The sequence below is a fragment of the Ptychodera flava genome, chromosome 6, assembly GCF_041260155.1.
Source record: "Ptychodera flava strain L36383 chromosome 6, AS_Pfla_20210202, whole genome shotgun sequence".
NCBI lineage: Eukaryota > Metazoa > Hemichordata > Enteropneusta > Ptychoderidae > Ptychodera > Ptychodera flava.
Window position 1 is genome coordinate 24,593,607 of NC_091933.1, and position 24,973 is coordinate 24,618,579.

A 24,973-nucleotide genomic window follows, 5' to 3' on the forward strand; every position below is an offset into this window, starting at 1 on the left:
CCATAATGTCACTTTGTTGATGTTTGATACTGGGATGATACAATATGCATTGGACAAACAATTAAGTCTGCCGCCATTACAATTTTGGAGAGTGTTTGTTTTGTAAAATATAAATATTTACAAATGAATGCCAATTTGTTTGATGAGGTGATGTGTGATCTCTTGGTTCATTATTCTTGTGTTACAACATGGCCTGAATTTGTACATGTACGGCACTGTCCATGTGATATTTGGAAATCCCTTCAGCACTGAAGTATTTACGATGAGTTAGAAATTGTAATGAGAATGAATGGAGCATTAGACCATACACTCACACACAGACACACACAGAGGCACAGACACACACAGATACACACACATATATTTTACATGTCTGTGTGTAGATGGTGCGATGGTATTGATGTAGCTGTCAGCCACAATATACAGAATCAACACACTTTTATCTGTTCTACAGACACTCATATTATTCTACCAACAAATTATACATGGATATCTTGTCCTGTGATCATCTCTATATTCCCTAGAGGTTTTCCAATGGTTGGCTAAATTAGGATGATTTCTCAAACAGATAAACAACGAGTAGAGGCATTATTTTTTCATTTTATAGGACAAAGTACGCTTGGTAATGTATATCTCTGAATTGGTAACTCCATCTGTGACGGCATATAGTATCAGTTAAAATGGAAAAATTGACAGATGTGATTGGTTATTGATGATGGCTTGAAGTGTTAGAGGTACTGTACGTACACAAAACAAAGTTTTATAGCAGAATATATTCTGAATGAGTGCATATGTTACGATCAATTGCTAGGAAAGTCATGATAAGTTCTCCACTTTTCAATATTGATAAATGGCAACAGCATGCACTTTTAATATTCGAAATTGCTCACACATATCCAGGATGCAAGTTCATTGTCAAAAGGTTAACAGGTCAAAAGAAGGCTGGGGAGAGGGATCTATCACAGAATGACAATTCTGTGAAAAGATGAACAATTTCAAATCATTACTCTCCGTTTTCAATGTATGCATTAAATTACATAATATACGGATAATAACTCAGCTATATTATCAGTATTAATACGAACTTTTCTTGCTGGTTTTACCTGTTTATTTGTTGATCATATACCACCATAATTTCATGAGTCAGACTAAAACACTATACTCAAAAGATGAAAAATGGGCGTTTTCTTCAGATATTTTTCTATCAATATTACATCATTCGAAAAATAGCCATTCTTAAAGCGGCCATCCTCAATCCCCAGTTCTCATATTAGCTCTCATTGGTATATAAAGCATAATTCGGGGCAGATAAATATTCCTCATTGATAAAGAACCATTAGCATTAAATTTCAATATCGAAACAATGCTCATTAATATAATTTGCATAAATTAATACTAATCTGCCCCACAGCTTGCACCAATAGCTCATTGGTATTGACTAATTAGATCATAAGCGTCCTTTTTTTTCCTTAGAAAGTTTTATCAAGGTAATTATTTTGTTTTGAGATAAAGTTGATAAATAACCTGCCATATATATAAAACATGTTGCATGAGTGGTTCACAAAACAGACATGTCTACTACGCTCTGCTCACAGACAGAACAGATAAAGAAAATGGTGAAATTATTTCTGCTGTGTGCTGGAAATGTGTGCTAATGAGCTTACAGCTCTGAGTTCAAAAGTGAAGATCTCAACATATAGTACATGTACATAGGCTTAAGTGAGGTTATTTTGTTTGTGGGTCCTTGTAAAACAGCGTTTTTTGCTGACAGGATTCTGAATAAACTTGTATATTTGAAACTAAATCTATCATGAACAGACACTAAGTCTTAGAGCTCATTCTCAACTATCAGACGTTTCTTTTTAGTTAAAAAACTCAACCTGAGGAAAGACTTTCCTTCCTTGATGTACAAATATTGCTTTGCATCATTGACTGTAAGATTTTTAATTATTCCTGTTCTAGAAGAGTTCTCAGTGGACTTTGGTTCAATGTATGTATCAGTCGCAATATACAGCCCGGTCATCTCCGTTCTAAAGCAATTGTATACCTTCACATTGAAAATGCTAAGACTTGATAAAATCATTCAGGTTAGGCTCTGATTGAACACATGTACTCAGCTGCCCTCCTTCATTGCCTTGAATATCACGAAAACACTCATTCCAAATATAGCTGTGATCTATAACTTCTTCGTTAACACTATTGGTGACACCAGATCACTTCTGAGTCACAAATATTGTGAATAATGGTGCAGTTGGTTGTGAAACCGGCAAAAAAGAAAATTTGTTTGATCAAATCAAATTCCATCTAAGAGTCAGCATATTCCTAGTAACGACCACCTTATGATTTTGAAAAAGATTGATAGGTCTGTTAGTACTTATTAAGATTAATATACTTGCATTGGAATATCATTTTGATCTTGATGGTATACACGTAAGGGCATGCATTCAATCAGAAAAGGAGAACATTTATCAAAATGAAATCTCAAAGCTTGTGTTTGTTTTCAAGCTCACACTTGATAAAAAGTGAATACACAGATCTTTGTCTATATACTTTGCTCTATTTCAATGGCTGTTCATGTTGCTAAATATTTATTATGTAAAAAGAATATTTTCACGTCATGCTTCACTCGGCGTGGATCCTGACATTTGCCACAAGCACTATTGCAGGAGGAACTCATTAATTTGATGTGCTGCTGTTAAAAGGGGAAGAGAGTTGCACGCGTCGGGTAAAACTACCCTTTCCAAAGATCCACAACAGATCAAACACTGTGTTCAAACACACTCTCAGCTATTACAGCAGAGGATTTTTGAAGTCTGATAGTAAAAGTTGTTTGACGAGTTACTACAGCTGGAGTGCTGACAAACACACCACATCATTATTCAGTTACAAGCCCTTTTATGCCTTCTGTAATTGCACACGTTGAACACCGTGCAGAAGTCTTACAGCTGACAAGTGTGTCCTGTTCACACGCATTCAATTTCAGATTTCACGTGGGAGAGCTTGCAACTTCCTCTGTTCAGAACAGACTGATCTTCTGAATGCAACTTTGTGCACGTTGCATGCTCATTGAATGTTCTGCATGTCTTTGTGAGTATCTTTTCCCCCAGCTCGATGAGAGTGAAGCTTCTTTATAGATGTCTCTGTAACCTCCACAAATGTATAAATATCAACTAGAATTGTCATAAACCAACTACAAATGGGCAACAACCATCAGACAATAAATGCACCAGAGCAAAACCGCATATTGAGTACAATGAGCAAATACCATAAATGTAATCAACATTTACTGTACATGTAATAAACTTGAATTTTCATATGATCATTTATTTACTTGTGTATGTCTCCAGCAAGTACTACTGTAACAGTATACACCGAACACCTACACCACTATATGTCTTGGCATTACCTCATATTTTCCCTGAATTTAGTTTTGTTTTCATGACAGTTTCAATCTAGAGTAATTATTGATGGAATTGATCAGCTACACCATTACCATGGCACATGTGAATTTCACATAACATTCAGCATCTGGCAAACCAGTGTATCCTCTAGATCACAGACATTTTGAGTTACGGTAGTTTTAATTACAAATTTTCGGAAATATTTTTTTGCATTAGCCCTATACCAGTATATGTAATGTGTACAATTCCCTTCGTGTCTGAGATAATTTTTTTTTATTCACCTGCATATCATAAGCTTAAGGTATACACTGTTGATAATCCACTTGTGGTATTTCAATAACCACTTCGATCCATTCAATTTATTGATGTGCATAAGATATATTTTATTCACATGCTAATGTGTCCTCAGTATATTTGGCTGCAATGGTCGAGTAAACCTCCCTTGCTCATAGGTCTGTATTCAATTTAATACTATATCTGATCAGACAGACCATGAGATACTCATTTTCAAATAAAACTTACTCATAAAGAAAGCTTGGAAATGTTCAAATCAAGCAGACAGTGCATATTTCCTGTCTATCCAATATATCAAGTGTCTTCATCTTGTGAAGCAATAGATTTGATGTTGTATTGCACGCCTTTATATTTCTCTGCATTGCCGAACAAAATTTTCTTGATTGAAAGGATTAGTATTTTGCAGAAATCTTGATAAACAAACTTCATCTGTGATGAAGCGTGATCTTATGGGAATTTACAAGGTAGCACTTTGGGAAGCAAAATATCTTGAGTGGACGGTGGCTATTTGTAATGGACTGGTATACTTGTACCGGGATTTGATGATACGCTGATATCAGCTGTTTTTGACATGAAGATAAAGATACCGCCATATTCTGATTTCAGTTCTCACATAATCTTGATAGAGATCAAATAAGATTAAAAGTGAATTTGAAAACACAAGGGAAATTCCTACTTTAAAAAAATTCAATAAACACAACTGAGGTTGAAAAAGAGTAGAAGTCTGGAGACTGAGTTCTGTAATCTACATGACTTTAGGAGACAAACAGGCATAAGTGGAAAATGTATCTCTCCTAAGTTGGTAGGTATATGTCTTCCCCAGTTACAGAGATGAAAGGTATAGTGCTGTGACTGAAAGTCCATGGTGAGATTCTGAGGCATAAATCTTCCCACACTGTGGACAGGATCTTGCAGAAGACACAATCTGAACCAACACGCACAAGCACTACTGGGGTCATGTCCTCAAACAATCCCATCACAAATTTTAAGTTAAATTCTAAGCATGCCTTGAGTGTGAATTACGTATCAGTGAGAGTAATCTGCCAGTATGTTTTGGATGTCAGTGATAAACAGATCTAATTTACAAGACAGCATTACGTAAATCCAGTACAACCTGCCTTTTGACAATGTTCAATCTTGTATGTACTGTGAGAGCCATGGTTTTAGTTACACTGTCTGCATTCAATACACATGTATCTCTGATGTAGAGTATCGATGTCAGCTTTCAAACACAAACCATGAAGGGAAGTGAGATGATTAGAACATGCCAAAGTTGATACACAAATGGACAACTGCAATAAAGGTTATCATTTGGCGAAAAAACCTGACTCTAATCTCTTCAAAATTTTCTATTTGAATAGTGACTCAGAGATGAAATGTATCTTCGAGAAAATTTTTCAAATTTTCAAAATCTTCAAAATTCTTAGCTATTCCACACCTTATACAAACTCATTTTCAATACTTTACAGAAAGACAGGTTTAACTTACCGTAAAAACCCTATCACTTTGACCAGAAAAAAATATCTCCGATTTCGAATGGTTGAATTATTAGAAAATTTCAACTTTTTTGACAGTTCATAAGTGATACGCTGACATCTTGGATGATTGAAACATATGAAGGTGACTTTCCTGAAGTCCCGACTTAAAAATTCTTTGTAGTACACTATTTTGTTCTGTGTATTTTATTGAAAAAATAATGTTCAAAACAGCTTGTCATGATTGGTTGGTCAAATTATTCAACATTGAAAAAGTCCCTATTTCCATTGGTAGTCGATTTAATATGGGTAAAATAAAATTACTTTTTGGGAAAAAATAGAGTGGTCGAATTAATAGTGGTCAAATTAATAGGGTTTTTACGGTAGTCTTGCTCCCTCTTGTTTTTTTTTCTTTCTTTGAAAGAGAATGGTCGCAACATTCAAGAGCACACTCTGATCAAATGTTAGAACTTTCATTTTTCATTTTCCAAGTACATATTACCTTAATCATCTCTTTAATATCACCAATACTGACCATCTCAATTCTGATGGCAGTGATTTTTGTCGTCATCGTGGCGAGAACAAGAAGTGAAAAAAATGCTTGTGAGCACTTTTTCTTCATCAATAAGACTGGCATTCAGCAGACCTCAACATTACATTACTGTGGTTCTCAAATAGTAGGACATCTTAGATGGAAGGACATGTACAGCTGAACATACTGATAGTTTGGTAACAACAGCCTCGGAAAATTTGTGTTCCTAGCAACTGGATTATATCCTGTATTTCAAACTTGATCTATCCTCTATTTCAACTTTGTTGACACTACACCTCTTATCATCAGTTGTAAAATTCATTACGTGTAACAAAAACAACAGTAAAAGACATGTTTACACTGCAAGGTGACTCGTTTCTCTACATCAAAGCAAAACCAAAACATTTTGCCACATTTTGTACTTTGCTTGGGGTTGTACATGTAGATCCTTTACACTGTGAAATATAAAAACGCTCCCACCGGACATATCGTATTGCCATTGGCAATGTTACTGTTAGTGTTTCATTTTTGACTATCAAGATCTCTCTCTCAATAGTTCAACGAGGTAACTTATTAAAAGAGTTTTTTCTGAAGTATTTTCGTTTGGAGGGTGCAAGCTGTGTATGTGAAAGTCAAAGAAGAAAAAAATTTCTAATTTGGACGAATAAAAGATATGGTTGCAAGGCAGCTGATAAAAGAGGCTCTAATGAGATGAGTGAAATGTGCCTGAGAGCACTGCAAACGTTGAGTGGTAAGTTCTGACAGTGTCGCCCACATAAGTATATTCTTGAGACTTCTCCCAAGAGTACCATGCAGTGATTGTACACAGGCACTGTCATCTCATCAATATCACTGCACTCTTTTTCGATGTCATGGAGTTTCTTTTCCCAGAGTTTGAGCGTACAAAGAGCATTGTTGTGGGTGATATGTTTGAACACTGGGTTTGCTTTCAGTAACACTTCTTTGTTCAGGGACTGTATTTACTGGAGCAATGACAGTAGTTTGAGTCCAACCAAGGTAATCTTAACTGCACATTATTGCAGGATGAAACTCCACTATCATCAAGTGAATTTGTTTTGAAGCTTGGAGGAGCAGGAGTTCTAGTTGTAGTTTACAGTTAAGGTAGAATTCACATCCCGGACAAATATTCAGACTCTAAAACTTTTACAAATCGTTCCTGATCTACCAGTTGTTGGGGCTCATTTTAAAGCTCTCAGAGTAAGGAAAATTTTCACCGTTTTAGTGTTTCCTTAGAGTTAACAAAGGGATGGGTGTCATTTTGAATTTCCAATATTGGTAAATGTTGAGTAATTTGTCCAAGTGGTTTCAAATTTTGCACAGTGATCCCTGATTTTTATTCTTGGTTGGTATGAGAACAGTTGAAAGTTTCATTGAGGAAAGTTTGAGATATGCTTAAGTCTTTCACTTTCCAGGCACATTCTACCGGTACCAATAATAATCCCAGCAATATTTCAATTATGATAAATTTTCACGTCTTTTCTGTACTTAGTTTTTGACAACAAAGTTAAGGAAATGCTAGATTCTAACAGTCACTCATGCCTTCTTTGCCTAAAACACTGACATTGCCAGTCTGACAAATGCCATGTAAAATGTTTTTCTCTACAACGAAAACCGAAGACTTGAAGGTGAATGCTGAAGGCCCAGCAAAACATTCAAGCTACACTGACTTTCCACAATGGCACAAGAAGATGTCAACATTCTGATGAAATGTGGGCATAATGGTGTATGTGATAAACAAGCCTTCATAAAAAGACAGTAGCAAAGGAGCGTTAAAACTAAAACTTGCTGTTTCTATTTCATAAAGGTTGCAGTTGCAGTGAAATAAGGAGTCTGTCTGAATACAGGGACTTCTTTATAAATTTAATTCAGCATGAAAGAGATAACATAAGCCACAAACAGACAACTACGTATGCATCATTGACTGCCTCTGAAAAATGATGCTGCCACTTGAAAATAACTCACTCATGTTTTGACTCTGTCAGAGACAGCTGGGAGTCTTGAAAGACAGTGATAAAAACCTGGAACAATAAATCACATCATTTTTGTTGCACTATTGGTATCACTTTGTGGCCAAGTTGATTCTCTGGAGGCTACGGCTCAGAATCTGCTGCAGGACTGTAGCTGACAATTACTGGAAGATCACAGACTTACTGTTGAACTTCACCACCTCAGGGCAAACATCATATGCCACAGGGAAATGACCACCTGACAAAAGTCAGGGTGAAAAACCTTGTATTCTCAGTGAAGGGTTTGTAATCATGGGCTTCATGTTCACAAACTGTTCTATGCAAGTGCTCTTCACTGCATTTGATAGACAGGGGAGTGGTAGACAGATCCATTCACTGATACAAAAACCATATATTTTAACAGTACGCGGAAAAGTTAGCTGTACCTAATGCGGGATTACAGATGCCTTTGTATTACTGACAAGCATTCACAGCCAAAAACCACCATAAGGATCACATACTGTGCAGGTATCTTGGTATATGTAGATTGTGACATTTTCACTGCTAGAAACAACAGACGCCTACTTGAATTTGAAGGTATAGATCTACCCGGTATAAACTCACAGAGTGCCAATGTTAGTCCCAAGGTGCAACTACAGACTCTTCACTGATATGACCAAAATGGGATTTTAGTACTGATACTATGGTAGACAGATATGCTGGCTGTGACTTCCAGAAGCACTATAGGGTTAAATAACTTTGTACAGGAGTGCAGCCACACCACTCATGTAGTGATTATGGCAGATGCTACAATGATGACTGACACCAAATTATTAATATGAATACCATTTCACTTACAGTTCTCCTACTTTACGGCAAACCATTATTATATTACCATGCCCTGCCCGTCGCATTTTGATTGGGCGAGTTGAACCACGTGACTGACCACAAATACACAATAATGGTTTGTTTACATGCACGTGAATATGAATAATAAGATTAAAAACTAAAAGTATCGTAACTTTACAGCTCAAACGTAAATCACAATCAATCACAAAATAAAATGGACACTTGTAGGTCAAGTTGAGATACTTTTTTCTGAAAACATCTCCGGATTTGCCAATTTTTTACGGCGCGCGTGACAGTGCGTCGCGTATTGCTCAGTTTCTGGGGCCCAGTTGTCGTTCGCTCCTGAAATTTTCGGAAATTTTGACGGTTTTCTTGGGTTCGCTGATAATATAATGGAAATAACAGACTCCGCTCTGACCATTAACGTTTATTTGTGGGCGCGGGCTCGAGGAAAGCCAAATTACGGGCTCGGCAAGCCTCGCCCGTTAATTTTTGGCTTTCCTCTCGCCCTTGCCCACAAATAAACGTTAATGGTCAGCGCGTCGCCCGTTATTTCTATATTATCTTTTTGCAATTTAGCGATGAGTTGTGTTGTAAATACAAATTTCAAATTTGCAACAATTTTCACAAAAGGGAAGTTCACGGCTAATTTCACTTACTGACTTACAGCCAGTCAGTGTTGTTTTCAATGTTAAAAGAAGACAGCACAGTCTACCCTTATATCTTCAACTGTTAACAACACTGACATTAAAACCAGCACACTGAGCAGAAACAACATGTAATTTTCTCCTCTTCTATACTAAAACAGTGGATGTCAGGACAGAAACAAAACATTGATCCTGTTTGTCAGTTTCAAATGCCTGTTCAATAGTCCGATACCTATCAGAAAGCCAAGACATTAATATCAATGGATTTTATTGGTCCAGAACAACAAACACACACATCCAAAATAGCCCTTCTTGTCAGCTTCACTTTTCAAGTATGGGTATAGTGTAGACTTTATAATTGCCTGAATCATCACAATAACAAAATTAAATTAAAGTAACAAGTCATTGTGATACAATAGAGAAGTAACCGTAGTTGGTTTTTGCCTGAAGCTGAATACAAAAATGATTTTAAATGTATGGTTACAGCAGCTCTCTGCATTTTATTGTCAGATATTGCATGCATTTGTCTAAGTGTCAATGCTCAACGGTGATATAGCATAATTTAATTTGTCTTGCAATGATTACATAGAAGAGAAAGGACGCAATTTGCAAGCCAATGGTTTCTCTCTAATACGTACAGTTGGCGTTTCATCAATCAACTTGGTGTTGTAATTCAAGAACCATCATTAGCTGTGACAGTGAACCAACTAGACATTAATTTGCCATCAACAGTTACAGGTTTCCATTTTGCTGACAAGACTTGTAATCTGATTGTTTTGGTAGAACATAGGAACATCTGTCTTTTCAGAAGTCAATTCTCAGGTTTGACAATGTGTTTTAAGCAGTGGGGTGGGAACTGTGCATGTACTGGGAAATTAAGATCACTGAAAAGTTTTATAGTATATCAAAGGCCTCAGTGCAATTCTGAAATTAACTCATTTTATATCTGATACATGAATAACATACCTAAGCTTCTTTACTCATTTCATACTGACCTAAATTTTTCTTTTTCTACATTTTTGCTCTTGACACGAATTATTCAATCAAAATGAAGATCAAATGAGCAAGAAAAGTCAAAATGAATGAATGACAAAAAATGTCATGAGCAATCAGACGATAGCTTTGGTAGTACAACATATTCTTTATACTTTCACATGTTGGCAATCTAAGGTAGGGAACATCACAAAAATTCCATTACACCTCTTTGTTATTAGGGAATGGTTAAACCTTACTGTTTTCACTAGTATGCTTAAACCCTGTAGAACTACCCTATGTAGAAATGTGGTGAACAGTTTGAGCACCACAGATACTCTAACAATTCAACCAGCAAACTCTCACAATGCTGAGACCGCCTGTTGGACAGAAAACATCCAGACGTGATGTTTCTACATACTTGAATGCACAGTAAAAGTTGATTTGAAATAAACATTATTCAGAACTTGGCCACAGTATATTGGTGTACACAGATATATACACCAGTATCATCCATCATACAAGGCATAAACATCAACAGAATGGACATCCAGGCAAGGTCAGACTCAAGTCTAAAGTTTTTTTGAGTTAACAGTAGGGATAGAGATGTTACCCTTGTGTAAAGGAGTTTTTTTATACACCTAAGGTATATCATTACTGTACAGATCCATGCACTGCCATAGATAAGTAGAGTAATAGAGTATACAGTGCAGGATCTTAGGCACATGAATATTCTCCATAGAGCCAAGTTATCATCATCATACGTGCATACTACAACAACACTAATAAATATACTTGGCATAAATGAATACTCCTTTATGATGCCGTGCTTCAAAACATCAAACCATAGTTAAGGTAAGGGAAAAAGAATTTTTTAGAAAACAGGATTGTTGCATTATTAGCAGGGCTGAATAAATGATTTTATGGTAATCAAAGGGTGGTTGGAGACCTGGGATGTGTAGTAAAATAGCACCACAATGCTTTTACCAAATAATATGTAACAGCATAACACAAAAACCAGAATTGCATCTGAAATAAAGAAACTGTATTCTTCAATAAAGATTTTCATCATCATCATCTTCATCCATGGTAGCCTGCAGCATTTTCCATGGATCTATTAATATCTTATTACACATGGATCTATAAATATCTTGTTACACGCCCAGCTTGGAGAGGGACATCTGTTTGTGTATTACGAGAAACACAATTGCTTCAGGATCTGTTAAAGGCCTTCCCATTGCTGGCACAGCAATTGCAAACCCTTTAAAAAATATCACAAACTGATTGCAAAAAACACTTTCCTAGCATATATGTAGTTCTTGTTGCAGTTCTGTAGAGTCCCCTACAACCATCCTAATGCATGTCAAAAAACATTTGCTGATTTTATAAATAGGAAGGGCAATATCATGTGAATCTTATTTGTGAAAATTACACCCAGAATTGACCTATGATGACAACAAGCCCTGTTACATACCAGTCCATGAGGTCATCATATTTACCAGTATGTGAATACAGGAGTTTCTCTATTTGCCAAAAACTAGACATCAGCAGTAAATTTTCTTACCCCAATGACACTCACTTTATTGCAGGGTTTGTGGGTGATGTGCACTTCACTTGATGTGACAATGAATAACCTTGCACTTCACAGTCAAGACAAACAAAATAACTACAGTACCCCAAACAGGATTCTGGCAATGTCTTTCACTTAAACTGACTAACAGAACGTACTGACTAGAAGAGTCATGAACACCTGTGAAAATAAACATCAGCCTACTGCATACAACAGTACTGTATCTAGGAGGAATTCTGGCAATTCACAGGCAAATCACCTTACAGGTCTCACCTACAAGATGAATTCTGTATCCCAGGGGAATTTTTTGCAATGAACACCTACACTGACTGACAGACTCTAATGACAAGGTGGGCCACAGGATCCCCAGGGCATTCTGGCGATTCAAGTGACCTAAACCTGGGCTAAACATATGAAACATGTCTTCCAGCAATAGCAGATAATTGCACACTCTAACTGAAATCCCATTATCTCATCATTGTACGAAGCACACTGCATGTACAATGCAATACCCACACACTCTTATGTCCTACATATTTGGGAAATCATAGTGTCATTTGCATTCAAACAAAATACATCCAGCCAAATATGAATTAAGAAGACCATCATTGATTTCTTACCTTGAATCTATGTCTACTTTGGCCATTTTGAAGATATTGACAACCATTTCATCAATTGCGTCTTGGGACATAGCTTCCATCACAGGCCACATGCCTTCCCTGCAAAGAGTAGAAGCAGTGAACAAATAAATTTCTCATGGTATAGTGTACTTCCCCTGTACTTTTTACAGAATCAGAGTTTGGACAGCGCAAGCAGATATCAGAGGATAGAAACAAACACTAAATATTGCTTGCAGCAAATGTATTGATATATGAATGAAACAAAGGCACTATCGCTAATTAAGCACTGACAATACCTTCCTCCGTTTCTAAGACCCCCTTTTCAGAACCAAAGATGACGAAAAAGATATGGGGGGTCTAATAAACGGATGTCACCGCGAAATCGAACGTCGAAGTTAATTTATGCTAATTTATGCGATGTTATGCAAATTTTTATGCCAATGATTTTTTGATTCACGCTACAGACAACTCATACTTTGTGATATCGACTCATGGCCATGCTGTGTAGATACTGGCAGTCAAATCCGTACAAGTATAAATTAATGGAGATCCACAAGTCTTGAAATATAACGTATTTGCCATACCTTCTTTTACTAAACAATACGATAGCAATAAATCTTTGTATTTCGTGAATAGATAATCACCACGAAACTTTGTACAACAAGTCATCGTTGATGACACAGTCCCCACTTGTTAATGGGTGCTTTGATTACAGGTCCTCAGAGAGGATAGAGTCCTCTTCATTAGGTCTGTGATAAAAATACTTTTGAATAAATTCGCTTGATACATGTCTGAGTTGTAGTTCAGGACATGAAAAAATCGTAATAAAATGGCCACATGGTGGCCATAATGGATCGAATCACAAAACAAATCAATGTGCATATGTATGACATACGGGAGGTCAATGTCCTTGTACCAACTTTGATTAAATTTGGTTGAAATATGCCTGAGTTATGGCTTTGTACATGAAAAAATCATAACAAATGGCCGCACAGCGGGCCATATTGGATCGTATCACAAAACAAATTTACATGCATATGTATGATATTGGTCAATCTCCTTGTACCAACTTTGAATAAATTTGCTTGATACATGTCTGAGTTATGGTTCTGGACATGAAAAAACGTAATAAAATGGCCACACGGCGGCCATATTGGATCGTATCACAAAACAAGTCAATGTGCATGTGTATGACATAGGTTGATGTCCTTGTACCAACTTTGAATAAAATTGGTTGAGATATGCCTGAGTTATGGCTCTGTACATGAAAAAATCGTAACAAAATGGCCGCACGGTGGCCATATTGGATCGTATCACAAAAAAAATTGATGTGCATAGCTATGACATTGGTCAATGTCCTTGTACCAACTTTGAATAAAATCTGTAGAAACATGCCTGAGTTATGGCTCTGTACATGAAAAATCGTAATAAAATGGCCGCCTGGCGGCCATATTGGATCGTATCACAAAACAAATTAATGTGCATATGTATGACATAGGTCAATGTCCTTGTACCAAGTTTGAATATAATCGGTTGAGATATGCCTGAGTTATGGCTCTGTACATGAAAAAATTGTAACAAAATGGCCGCACGGCGGCCATATTGGATCGTATCACAAAAAAAGAATTGACGTGCATATCTATGACATTGCTCAATGTCCTTGTACCAACTTTGAATAAAATCAATTGAAACATGCCTGAATTATGGCTCTGTACATGAAAAAATCGTAATAAAATGGCCGCCTGGCAGCCATATTGGATCGTATCACAAAACAAATCGACGTGCATCTGTATGACATATGAAGTAATCCTTGTACCAAGTTTGAATGAAATCGCTTAGGGCATCTCTGAGATATCTGCGTGAACGGACGGACGCACGCACGGACGGACGCACGCACGCACGCACACACGCACGGACACGACCAAACCTATAAGTCCCCCCGGACGGTGTCCGTGGGGACTAACAAGTACGTTCCTCAGCAGCAGCTAGCTCCCCATAGCATGGCCACAAAGGTCAGACAATGAGTGAAGGGAAAGTCCCTGAAGTTCCGCTGGCTGTGATTGGTCAATTTACGCAATAGGTCAAAGGTGTCAGTGCATGAGGTCAAGGTAAAATTCTGTTCAGTGGGATGGTGTCCGTCCGATGTTTTCTATGTACGATTTTCATTTACTGTACTCCTTAAAATAAACGATCAATTACACGTCGTGTGTTTTATTATTTTGCTCCTAGTTTCAAAAAGTCTATAACCGTATCTCGAAACGAAATGTGATCTTACGAACAGGCAGGCTCGAACAGGTAAAGTGTTGAGGCATCGGCTGGCCGAGACGAAAGATTTCAGCGCCAATCTGCTTTATATTTGATGTGTTGAATTTTTGGCAATACACCCTGAAGTTTTTTTATTACTTGTATCGATGACCGAAATGTCTCCTGATGTGGAATTCAGTCATCTATGATCAACTGTTCGGAATATGGTACGATCATGCACGTTTTTGTTCTAACTGTAAGTGTATAGGGCCGTTTAAGCTTATGAAGTTGGGTATTTACCCCTCGCAAGACTTCGAAAGCGTGCATAATCTTGAAAATCTGTTACACTATCGTTCTACTCATTGCTGGGACTAGTTCAGGAAAGGACACACACAAATGCCGTTCAAACAATTAATACCTTCATTACATGAGAAAAACTACAAAATTGATGAAACATAAACGGAAGAAATTCAAAGAATTTTCAGTTCATGCGCGGAAGAAACTTTGGATATCGCGTTTCGTTTGTCAACACAATAATTGCCCTCTTCATCTAAGTCAAACCAGTCGAAGTCGATATCGTCTTTTTGAAAGATTTTACAATGCCAATGATATTTCTTTCACTGGTTGCTTATACGGTAAAAAGTTGAACGTAAGAGAAAACTTGCAGCTCTTCACAATGATCACAAAAGAAAACTTACGTGATAGAAATCTGTTGAAAAAATCTTCTTATACTTTAATGGTAAATTTGAACGTAAGAGAAAACGTGCAGCTATTCACAATGATCACACAAGATACCGTACCTGATAGAAAACTGTTGAAAAAATCTTTATAAGCACACCATTTAAAGAGCAACTTTTTATGTGCCGTAGTCTTTTGCCTCAGTAGTATGAAAACAAAAGTGTAAAAGTTGAGTGAAGCAAGTTCAAAGCTCGTGTCATTCACACGTCCCAAATTTTCTATTGATAACGGCAACAAAAGGATTTCCCGACATCGTCACAAGATCCTATAAAAATGTGTCGATTTATCGTAGACTTTATTTTCCGAAAAGTCATAAGACAGTGCATGGTCGTCATGGGCAACAAAAAAGTAATTATTAAAAACATTCTCGCTGTCGGCATGCCTAACTACCGTCGCAATCAGCTAGAACTTGGTTTGCCGTATGAACTTCGCCGAGATGCAGACAACATACACGATCGAAATGCTGTAGCCGTTGTTCAAGATAGTTGCAAAGTTGAAAGTTTGAAGCGAAATGCAGCACTCATACCGGGCACGGTTACTTTCGAATATCATCGATCGTGACGTGTCAGTCAACAAAAATACTACTTGAAGGCAAAGAAGAAAGCATTCATCCATTCTCCAAGAGTTGGCATGGCAGAGAAATGTCACGTCGGTGTTTTGGCAAATAATGCGGCTGTACCTCTGCTAAAGCAATCAGTCCGAGGTACCGTGGCTGTTTTCACCGTACATATTCACTAAAACAGACCAAATCATGCCGCTGACCAAAAAAATGAAACGGCCCTTTTAAGGGCGACAACAGTCTCCAAAAAGAGAACTACTGATACCCAAACTTTTTTGTGTTTGTATGAGTGTAAATTGTGTTTGTTTGATCGTGATGAAATGAGCGAATCGTACTTGATCGACAAGTCCGAAACCCGACGATCCTAAATGTTCATTTCATGGTAGCCAAATTGCATCGAAATGTTCGATTCGTACATAATCAGATGTTGAAAAATCTGCTTATTTTGATGGTAGCAAAATGACAGTAACGAAAAGACGACCTTGTACTAGATCGAGACGCTAAAAAATCCAACTCTTTTATATTGTTCATTTAGATAGTGAAATCCAAGTGTAGTTTTATCGCCAGGAAATGATAGAACTGTTCCCGATTGACATGTTCCAAACCCGTGTGTGAGGTTTGATACTTCACTTTTTTGACACTTGTTTGTGACTTTGATAAGCAACGTAGGTGTTGTGGATATTCTGGTGCCATTACATGACAATGGCTCTATTGTTCCAGTCAAAATTCGGGTGTACCCCCCTGGGGGGTCTTATAAACGAACTAACAGCTAATTACGAATTGATAAAATAATCCTGAGGGTCTTATAAACGGGCGGGGTCTTAGAATCGGAGGAATACGGTAATTGCAATGCCAAGTTTGCAGCTAATGATGCGCAATTTTCAGCGACAATTGTAAAAGGTGTGGAAAGAATAAATACAATAAGAAATAATTCTTCTTAATTCTTTGTGTCTAACATGCTGTTGTCAAAGGAACTATTCAAAATATTTAGATTATAAATTCAATACATTTTAAACTTCTCAGAGCCAGTAAATAGACGTATTTCAGCTATGCCTAAAATCTTCAATTATTTGTTTAATTGATGAGAAATGCCTTTGAAATTTCTCCTGACAAAAAATTTTTTACATTTTCAAATTCTAATTTTGTCAGTGATGGCTGCTTTAAATGTGATAGCTTGACACAAAATGACAGAAAGCATACAACCAATATATAAAACTAATAGAAATTCAAAAGATTGCTAAGTATTCGTCAAATTACACAACATCTATTTTGGGAGGTATGTGTTTGTACTTTCAATTATGTTACCTGCCACCTGGATTTCCAGGGAATGGCATCTTTCCACCTGGAGCTGCTGCCCCAGTATCTGATGGAATAGGTGCACTGAAGAGTGAGGACACCGGTTTGCCTTGGCTGTCATCAAAATTTGACATCTGTAGGGGAAAAAAAGAAGAAAGTAACAATGTTATATCTTGCTGAGGGCGCTTATCCATTGCAAATCAAGAAGCATAATTATTGTTGCGGTATGAATTATCGAAACTGTTTTTTTTTTTATGTCTTGGACACTTAACAGAAAGATCGTCATCCATTCAAATGTAAAAAATCCCCTCTTCTAATGTGAAAAAAATCCACTTTTCTTAGAAAAACATTTAGCATTCTTCAGTTTAGACTATAAAACAATCTGCCCTCATAGTTTTGCCACTGGGTCTGCAAACATGTATCTTCATGCATTTATGTGGCTTGTTTTTGCCTGTTTGTAGTCAAGATATTTCTTTCTATGAACCATGGCAGCTTACCATTTCTTCTTCACATGCTTTCACAACATCTCGCACAAGTTCAATGGAAATGTAAAAGTACGCTTTGAACATCTTTCTGAGATTATCCCTGCTGATTCCACCTTCACTGTCTAAATCATACCCAGCAAAGGCATCTGTCAGGGTGAAAAAAAGATACATAAATTTCTGTCAGATCTGCAGTGTGTCTGATATGCCAGATCTGCAGCATGTCTGATCTGTCAGACCTGTAGTGTGTTTGATATGCCAGATCTGCAGCATGTCTGATCTGTCAGTCCTGCAGTGTGTAAGATCAGTCAGACCTGTAGCGTGTCTGATCTGTCAGACCTGCAGCCTGTCTGATGTGTCAGACCTGTAGCGTGTCTGATCTGTCAGACCTGCAGCCTGTCTAATGTGTCAGACCTGTAGCGTGTTTTATCTGTCAGATCTGCAGCGTGTCTGATATGCCAGATCTGCAGCATGTCTGATCTGTCAGACCTGCAGCGTGTCTGATCTTTCAGCGTGTCTGATGTCAGACCTGTAGCGCATCTGATCTGTCAGTCCTGCAGTGTGTCAGATCTTTCAGTGTGTCTGATGTCAGAACTGTAGCGCATCTGATCTGTCAGTCCTGCAGTGTGTCAGATCTTTCAGTGTGTCTGATGTCAGAACTGTAGCGCATCTGATCTGTCAGTCCTGCAGTGTGTAAGATCAGTGTCAGACCTGTAGCGTGTCTGATCTGTCAGACCTGCAGCGTGTCTGATCTTTCAGCGTGTCTGATGTCAGAACTGTAGCGCATCTGATTTGTCAGTCCTGCAGTGTTACAGAACTGTCAGACCTGCAGTGTGTCTGATCTTTCAGTGTGTCTGATGTCAGACCTGTAGCGCATCTGATCTGTCAGTCCTGCAGTGTGTCAGATCTGTCAGACCTGCAGCGTGTCTGATCTGTCAGACCTGCAGTGTGTCTAATGTGTCAGACCTGTAGCGTGTTTTATCTGTCAGACCTGCAGCGTGTCTGATCTGTCAGACCTGCAGCGTGTCTGATCTGTCAGACCTGCAGTGTGTCTGATCTGTCAGACCTGCAGCGTGTCTGATCTGTCAGACCTGCAGCGTGTCTGATCTGTCAGACCTGTTGATATTTGATCCACATAATAACCTCAATTTACTAATACCTTGAAAAACCTTAATTTGCATAATTTATCAGGACCAAATCCTCCACCCCATAATTTTCAAGCACAGTAGGACATTCCTGCCTTGTGAGAGAAACCTGGAGAAAACACTGGACATGCATCATACAGGTCGCTTGCATGACCCCTACTGATCCTACATCTTAGTATTCATTGTGGTATGTAGTGTTCAAGATTACAACATCTTACAGCCAGAAAAATGCATTTTTTTGGTTCCAAAGTATGTTGCAGCGGCACTGCAGTGTTGAATTTAACAAGTATATTTAGCTATCACGGAGTTTTAAATAACACTTGTGGGTTCATACAAGTAAATATACCAAGATGTAAGGTAATACAAACACAACGATAGCCAACTCTGCTTCCTTTTTGAGAAAGCAAGACTTGCAATGTCTGTCAATTTTGGGCTGTATGCATATACATATTTCATAATTGTGGGTGGCTGTATTGCCTTGATATAATGACATTTATAAATAGATCTATTGGCTTGAAGATTGATTCCTATGGCAAAAGGTTTCATACAAACCACAGTCATTATTTTTATGTGAAAACAAACGAAGGTAGCAAGGAAAACAGTGAGGGCAGCATACTCACACGCTACTTTTTCTTTGTGATTTCCCTTCACCAGAACAGATAGCCCATTTACCATCTCATCAAAGTCTATGTAGCCATCTCCATTTTTATCATAAAACTGTCAAAAGTGAATGAACTCGATTATCAGGAACACCATGATAACTTTTTCGGAAAATATATCAATATATATACAATGGTAAAACAACCTATATGCAGAAGACATATACCTACTTATGATGATTCCAATGACCAATGTTGGAAGATGATGCGAGTCAGTATGGAGGTCAATGACTTCAAGAAGTGGCAGTGTCTTAAAGTTTGCATCAAACACTGAGGAAAAACACTGCCATGTCTGAATATACGAATACATTACAAGTGTACATGGATGTTGCATATTGGCAAGCTCAGCCATTGAAGATTTCTATTCATTGTTCTTCCCATGCCAGTACCGTACCAACTCAATTCCAATGATGAACACATTATAGAGATATAAGCCGTACCTTGAATAATCTGTCTAAGACAAGGTTCTTTTCTTGTCCCAGCGGTCCGAGACACGAATCATACACCTCTCGACTGACTCCTTTCTCTGATGTACACAGTGATTTGTACTGTTCATGAAGAGACTCAATCTCAAACTGATCAACTGTGTGGAACAAGAAATCGGTCGGAAATAAGTCAACTATTCCTTTCATCAGACACAAAGTTGTCCCATTTTGAAACATTCAAAATGTGGAAATCAGTTACTTGATGCTGCTTCATTACTTTAATAATGCACAAAATTTGAATAACTGATAATGGGATTGTAATTAAAAGAAGAATGATCAATTAATCTATCAAGAATAAATATAGTTTACATCAACTTGGAAATTTCAATTATCAACTGAGTCAGAACTACAAGGATCAGACGTGGGCTGTTGGAGGATGTGAACAAAGGTGGCAGTTGTATTTACCTCCTCATATTTTAATAAATTACCCAGATACAATGTTGATACACTGTTTGGACATTCATTAACTGTCAGTTGACTCACTTCTAGGCGTTTGGGACTGTCTACACAATCTACACCAAACATTAATGAAGATTTATACGCTTCTCTGAGAGAATATCATCCACAAAGTGACAAGTGGTGTTTACATTTACTAGGGTCGTTGACCAACGGGTGATTGCTTGTCATATCTCAGTGAGATATAGCTGTACTTTGTAACTAAACTGATATATGCAGTCTTGTGTTTTAAGTAATATAATTCAGCCTGGAAAATTGGCACGTCAGAGCAATAATGGTCAATCCATCACAGACAGTATGCTAATTTTTTCTGTGTTTCCACAGTCACTCATTGGGTCTTTCCACCACTAGAGATATTCCATTGATCTAAAAGGTCATACAATCTGATAACCCGTCAAAGGGTCATTGAAAGCTCTCTTTACTTACAGTGTGTCTGTGATTTTAGCTTTTCAGTTTGGCCCCATGTTAATTTCTTCACCACTTCTTCTCTTCCTGAAGCAAACAGAAGACATGAGGGAAGTGACTTAGATTTTACTAGAACACAGTGTCTATGGGTTTCAATCATCACTACAATTTCATCTCTAGTGTTCAAAGGCCAAATAATGGTTGAAACCATGATCTTGAATACCAAACGCATTCCCTATAACCTAAGACTGACTATAATCTTGCCCAATATGCAGCTAATTATGTAAGAAAAATAAATCATTCAATCGTCGGTATTTTTAGGGGTTAAGGGCTCTTGGATTGGCGTTCAAAAGTTTCAAAAGTACAAAAATTTAGGATTAATTTTTGTAAGGACAATACCATTGCATAATGACAGGAAAAAGCTTGAATGCTTGGTTAAAAATATCTCCAAATTTAAGTTCCTCCAAATCACATCAGTAAACACTGTATCTTTGTGATACTGGTACACAGTGCAATGTGTATTCTGTACATCAAAGATCTTTTACACACCTACAGTGTATGTAAGTACACTTACATCAAAGCACTTGACAAATTAATGAACCAGCTCATCACCAGAAGGAAACACCGACACGATGGCACACCAAAATTGAAACCTTTTCATACACAGAGAGTAATTTATAAAGTAAAAGTTGCTATCATTTAAATTTGCATTCACATCACAGGATTGTATCATGAATGTATCATTCATCAGGCATCTCTCTGTCAGATGCCATTAGCGAATAGAGTTGGAGAGCACACGTGTGATGTCTGAAGTCATAAACTATCTCACCCATGTAGACCTGTTTGAAGAGCGGCTGTCTTGGATTGGCTAAAGGCGGGATTGGTATCTTTATCTTGATGAACAAATGATTTCTATTGTGGCAGTCACGGGGTTCGCACCTTTCACATATATCATAGTCAACACAGTTTGCACACTGAATGAACAATCAAAATAAACATGTCAGCTAGTATCTGTTATGTTGGTATCTGCAAAAGCTGGGTCAAAGTACACCAGTCGGTATATGAACTGGAAAAAGGGTCATGGGAAAGTTGGTCATGAGGTTAAAAACGTAAAGTTATGTCAGGTAAAAACATTTGAATTTGTTCATTGCTCTAAATGTTGCTTTTATATTGCATCTTCCCAACACCTTTCATTTAATCCTTCTGCATAATAAACTGTTTATTATGCAGAAGGATTTAATGAAAGGACAATTTTCAAATGATGGATTCTCCAAAATGTGTTTTATTGATTGTTTCATGTATTTCATGGATAGAAAAATATTTACTTGTGAAGTATGATCGGAAGTGCTAGGAAAGTCTTACAGCATGTGGCAAGCAGAAATTACATCACCAATACAAAGTTGGTGGAACAACAGTATACAAAATAAGTCAGTATACAAAATAAAAAAGTATAAAGATTTTTGTCTCACCCTATATCTCACTCCACAAAGTGGACTTGCATTACAAGAATTACAGGAGATTCCTCTGTGGACATACCCTTCTGAAAAGAAAAACACCGTACACGATTTCAAACACACAGGGAGTAGAAAAGGCATCTATGTAAATACTGATTTTCTCAGTAAAGGTATCCCCAAAGACTGTGATTGTACAGATAATAATGAGGCAGAATGTATCTTGGGAACAGACATGTATTCAGACTCTAAACCTTTCACACTAACTTTTTTGGTCTACCATTTTGAGGACTCATTTTGACGCTCATGGAGCAAATAAAGTTTTCCTGGCTTATTTTTGTAAAAATTGAAATTGAAATTCTTCCCTATAGAGTTAACACAAGAAATGGTGACCATTTTGAATTTCAAGAGTTAAGATACAAATCATATCATATGTACTTATAAGGTAATTTGTTTATCTAGTACCAAATTTTGCAAGATGACCCCCGACTTTTTCTCTTAATTTGAAAGGGAACAGTTAAGAATTTCTTTGCGGATGGTTGGAGCAAAAGTTTAAATCTTTCAATTTCAAGGCACATAACACCTTATGTTACCTTTACAGTGAAAATGTGACTAGTTTTCAAAATATTTCTTCCAAACTAAATTTGGTGTGTGTGTAATAGTGCTATCATCAGTTGATACAATGAATATTATATTATGCAGTATCACATGGTACCATTACCATGTACACCCTTCAAAATTAATTGCACAACTTTTAAAAAAAGTACATTTCATTAAGTAAAAGACCATAAAGACAATTGGATGACCTAGAAATTGTCAAAGTAAGATGAAACTCATTAGTTTTGATGTTCCATCAAAATTTACAAAAACAATGCAACCACTTCACATAATGTGATGGATGGAGGAGAACACACTCTTTTCTCATTATGCAACCTGAGATTGAAGAGTCCACTACGAATGAATCTTGGAACTTACAAACTGATGTCTTCCACAATACAACACATATCAGCTACACACTATGTTTACAATCACACTATTGCACATCTTGCAATCAATACAAGCAGGCTGATATACAGGGCTAAAAAATAATAGGTTTGTTTTACATCCGACATGACACATTTTTTACAAAAATTGACATAGCAACATGGTGTTGTTGTTGTCTTTTTGTTTTTTTAGCTCAAAAGAGCTTACTACTGACATGAGAACAACAGATCAGGACACTTTGCATGCAGCCAAAATTCATTGAAAATGCATGAACTTGATCATACAGATAATGGTACATTTTCTATGAACGTTATTTTCAATTTAATATATCATACCAGTATATTGATGGTGCAAATACTGGTAGAGATGTGAAAACAACCATGCTATATTCACAATATAGCATGGCTGGGACATCATTATAGCAATACACCATCTCAGTGATGGTAGCCCACTCAATTTTGACCAGTTCACTCCATACATGCACTTGCTATCGCTCGTGCGCATAGGTTGTGAACTGGTTAAAATCTCATGGTGGTGGTGCTTGGTGTGGTTTACTGCCTAAGTGTAGTATATGACAAATACGGTTGATGTGGCTGGTCTAGATCAACACCGGTGAGGATCAGAAACAAAACCATTCCACTTTTGGCCAAATGAAAAAAAAAAACATGGCACTTGTACCTCTCCTTCCCTGGACTTCAGCAATATTGAAAAGTAAATTCAAGAGGCTCTGGTTATCCTTCCCACTGTGGTCTTCCTCAAGGTCTTCAGAGTGTTCATCATTGTAAAAGGATCTATTGGGTGTTGCTATCAGTGAATGTTGCATTCCCTGATCAGCTGTATTTGTGAGGAAACTCTCATTTGCTGCACTTTCTCTGGCATTTTCTACTGCAGCTTCTCTCCTTTCTGATTCAACCAATGCTGAAAATGAAGTTAGGAAAGGATGTTGGCATTGGCCTGTGAGTGAAGGCAGTATCACTCCACTTGCACAACTTTCTGTCAGATGTGTGAGCAATATTATTAAACTATACGATACACTGTGGTTGATTTTATACACCTGTCCTTGTTGAGACTGTAAATCAGTTGTACGATGTGTTAGACTTTGAGTCTTCCGTCATATGCTACCGTACTATTTTACAGCGTCATCTTTGAGTGAGGACTTTATAATGTCCAAATAATGATAAGCACAAAAAGTAATCATGTGCATAATCCTATTCTTTCTCTATTTACTTATCTAAGTATCATTTCTTTATCTATGTGTATTACCTGAGCAGTATACATGTATGCAGGTTTTTTAAGAAAAACACAAAAGATTGTGTTGTAGAACTTCACATATAGACTGACAGTGTGGCAAACAATATTTTTAAATTTACTTATCTATCTACTGAATAATTAAAGAGATCTTTATGAATTAGCCTTATCAAATTTGTGTGATACAAATACATTTTATTTGCTATGAATATGCTAGTGGTGCTGTGGCATATCAATCACGTATGGGTCAGGGGTCATTATCACAGAACTGCTCCGAGCCAACCCATAGTCTTTTTTGGTAGTTTATTACAACACCAATCAGTGTCACTGATTTAGCTTGCAAAATAATGAAATCTATTATCAACCTGTAACCCCTGAAATTTGAACTTTTGACTTCTTATGTATTTGATGCGCTGTGCGCTAGAGGGCAAACACTCAACGGCAAACCGTTGCCATCTTGCCGAAAAATGGATGAAAATACATGTTGTTATTGT

At 37.2% G+C, this 24,973-nt stretch overlaps 1 protein-coding gene across 4 annotated transcripts in view; it reads right to left on the bottom strand.

The window, feature by feature from the left end:
• Positions 1 to 24,973, bottom strand: part of LOC139135272 (uncharacterized) — a 44,688-nt gene that overhangs the window by 16,742 nt on the left and 2,973 nt on the right. For 3 of the 4 annotated variants that reach the window (XM_070702578.1, XM_070702580.1, XM_070702577.1), the window contains exons 3-11: positions 23,910 to 24,149; positions 22,266 to 22,336; positions 21,626 to 21,770; positions 20,818 to 20,883; positions 19,891 to 20,033; positions 19,412 to 19,508; positions 17,662 to 17,795; positions 17,174 to 17,298; positions 12,328 to 12,426 (exon numbers count right to left, since the gene is read on the bottom strand). In XM_070702578.1, coding sequence (XP_070558679.1) covers positions 12,328 to 12,426; positions 17,174 to 17,298; positions 17,662 to 17,795; positions 19,412 to 19,508; positions 19,891 to 20,033; positions 20,818 to 20,883; positions 21,626 to 21,770; positions 22,266 to 22,336; positions 23,910 to 24,149 — 1,120 coding nt within the window. The remainder of the gene's footprint in view (positions 1 to 12,327; positions 12,427 to 17,173; positions 17,299 to 17,661; positions 17,796 to 19,411; positions 19,509 to 19,890; positions 20,034 to 20,817; positions 20,884 to 21,625; positions 21,771 to 22,265; positions 22,337 to 23,909; positions 24,150 to 24,973) is intronic. The other variant, XM_070702579.1, reaches the window with a different exon arrangement.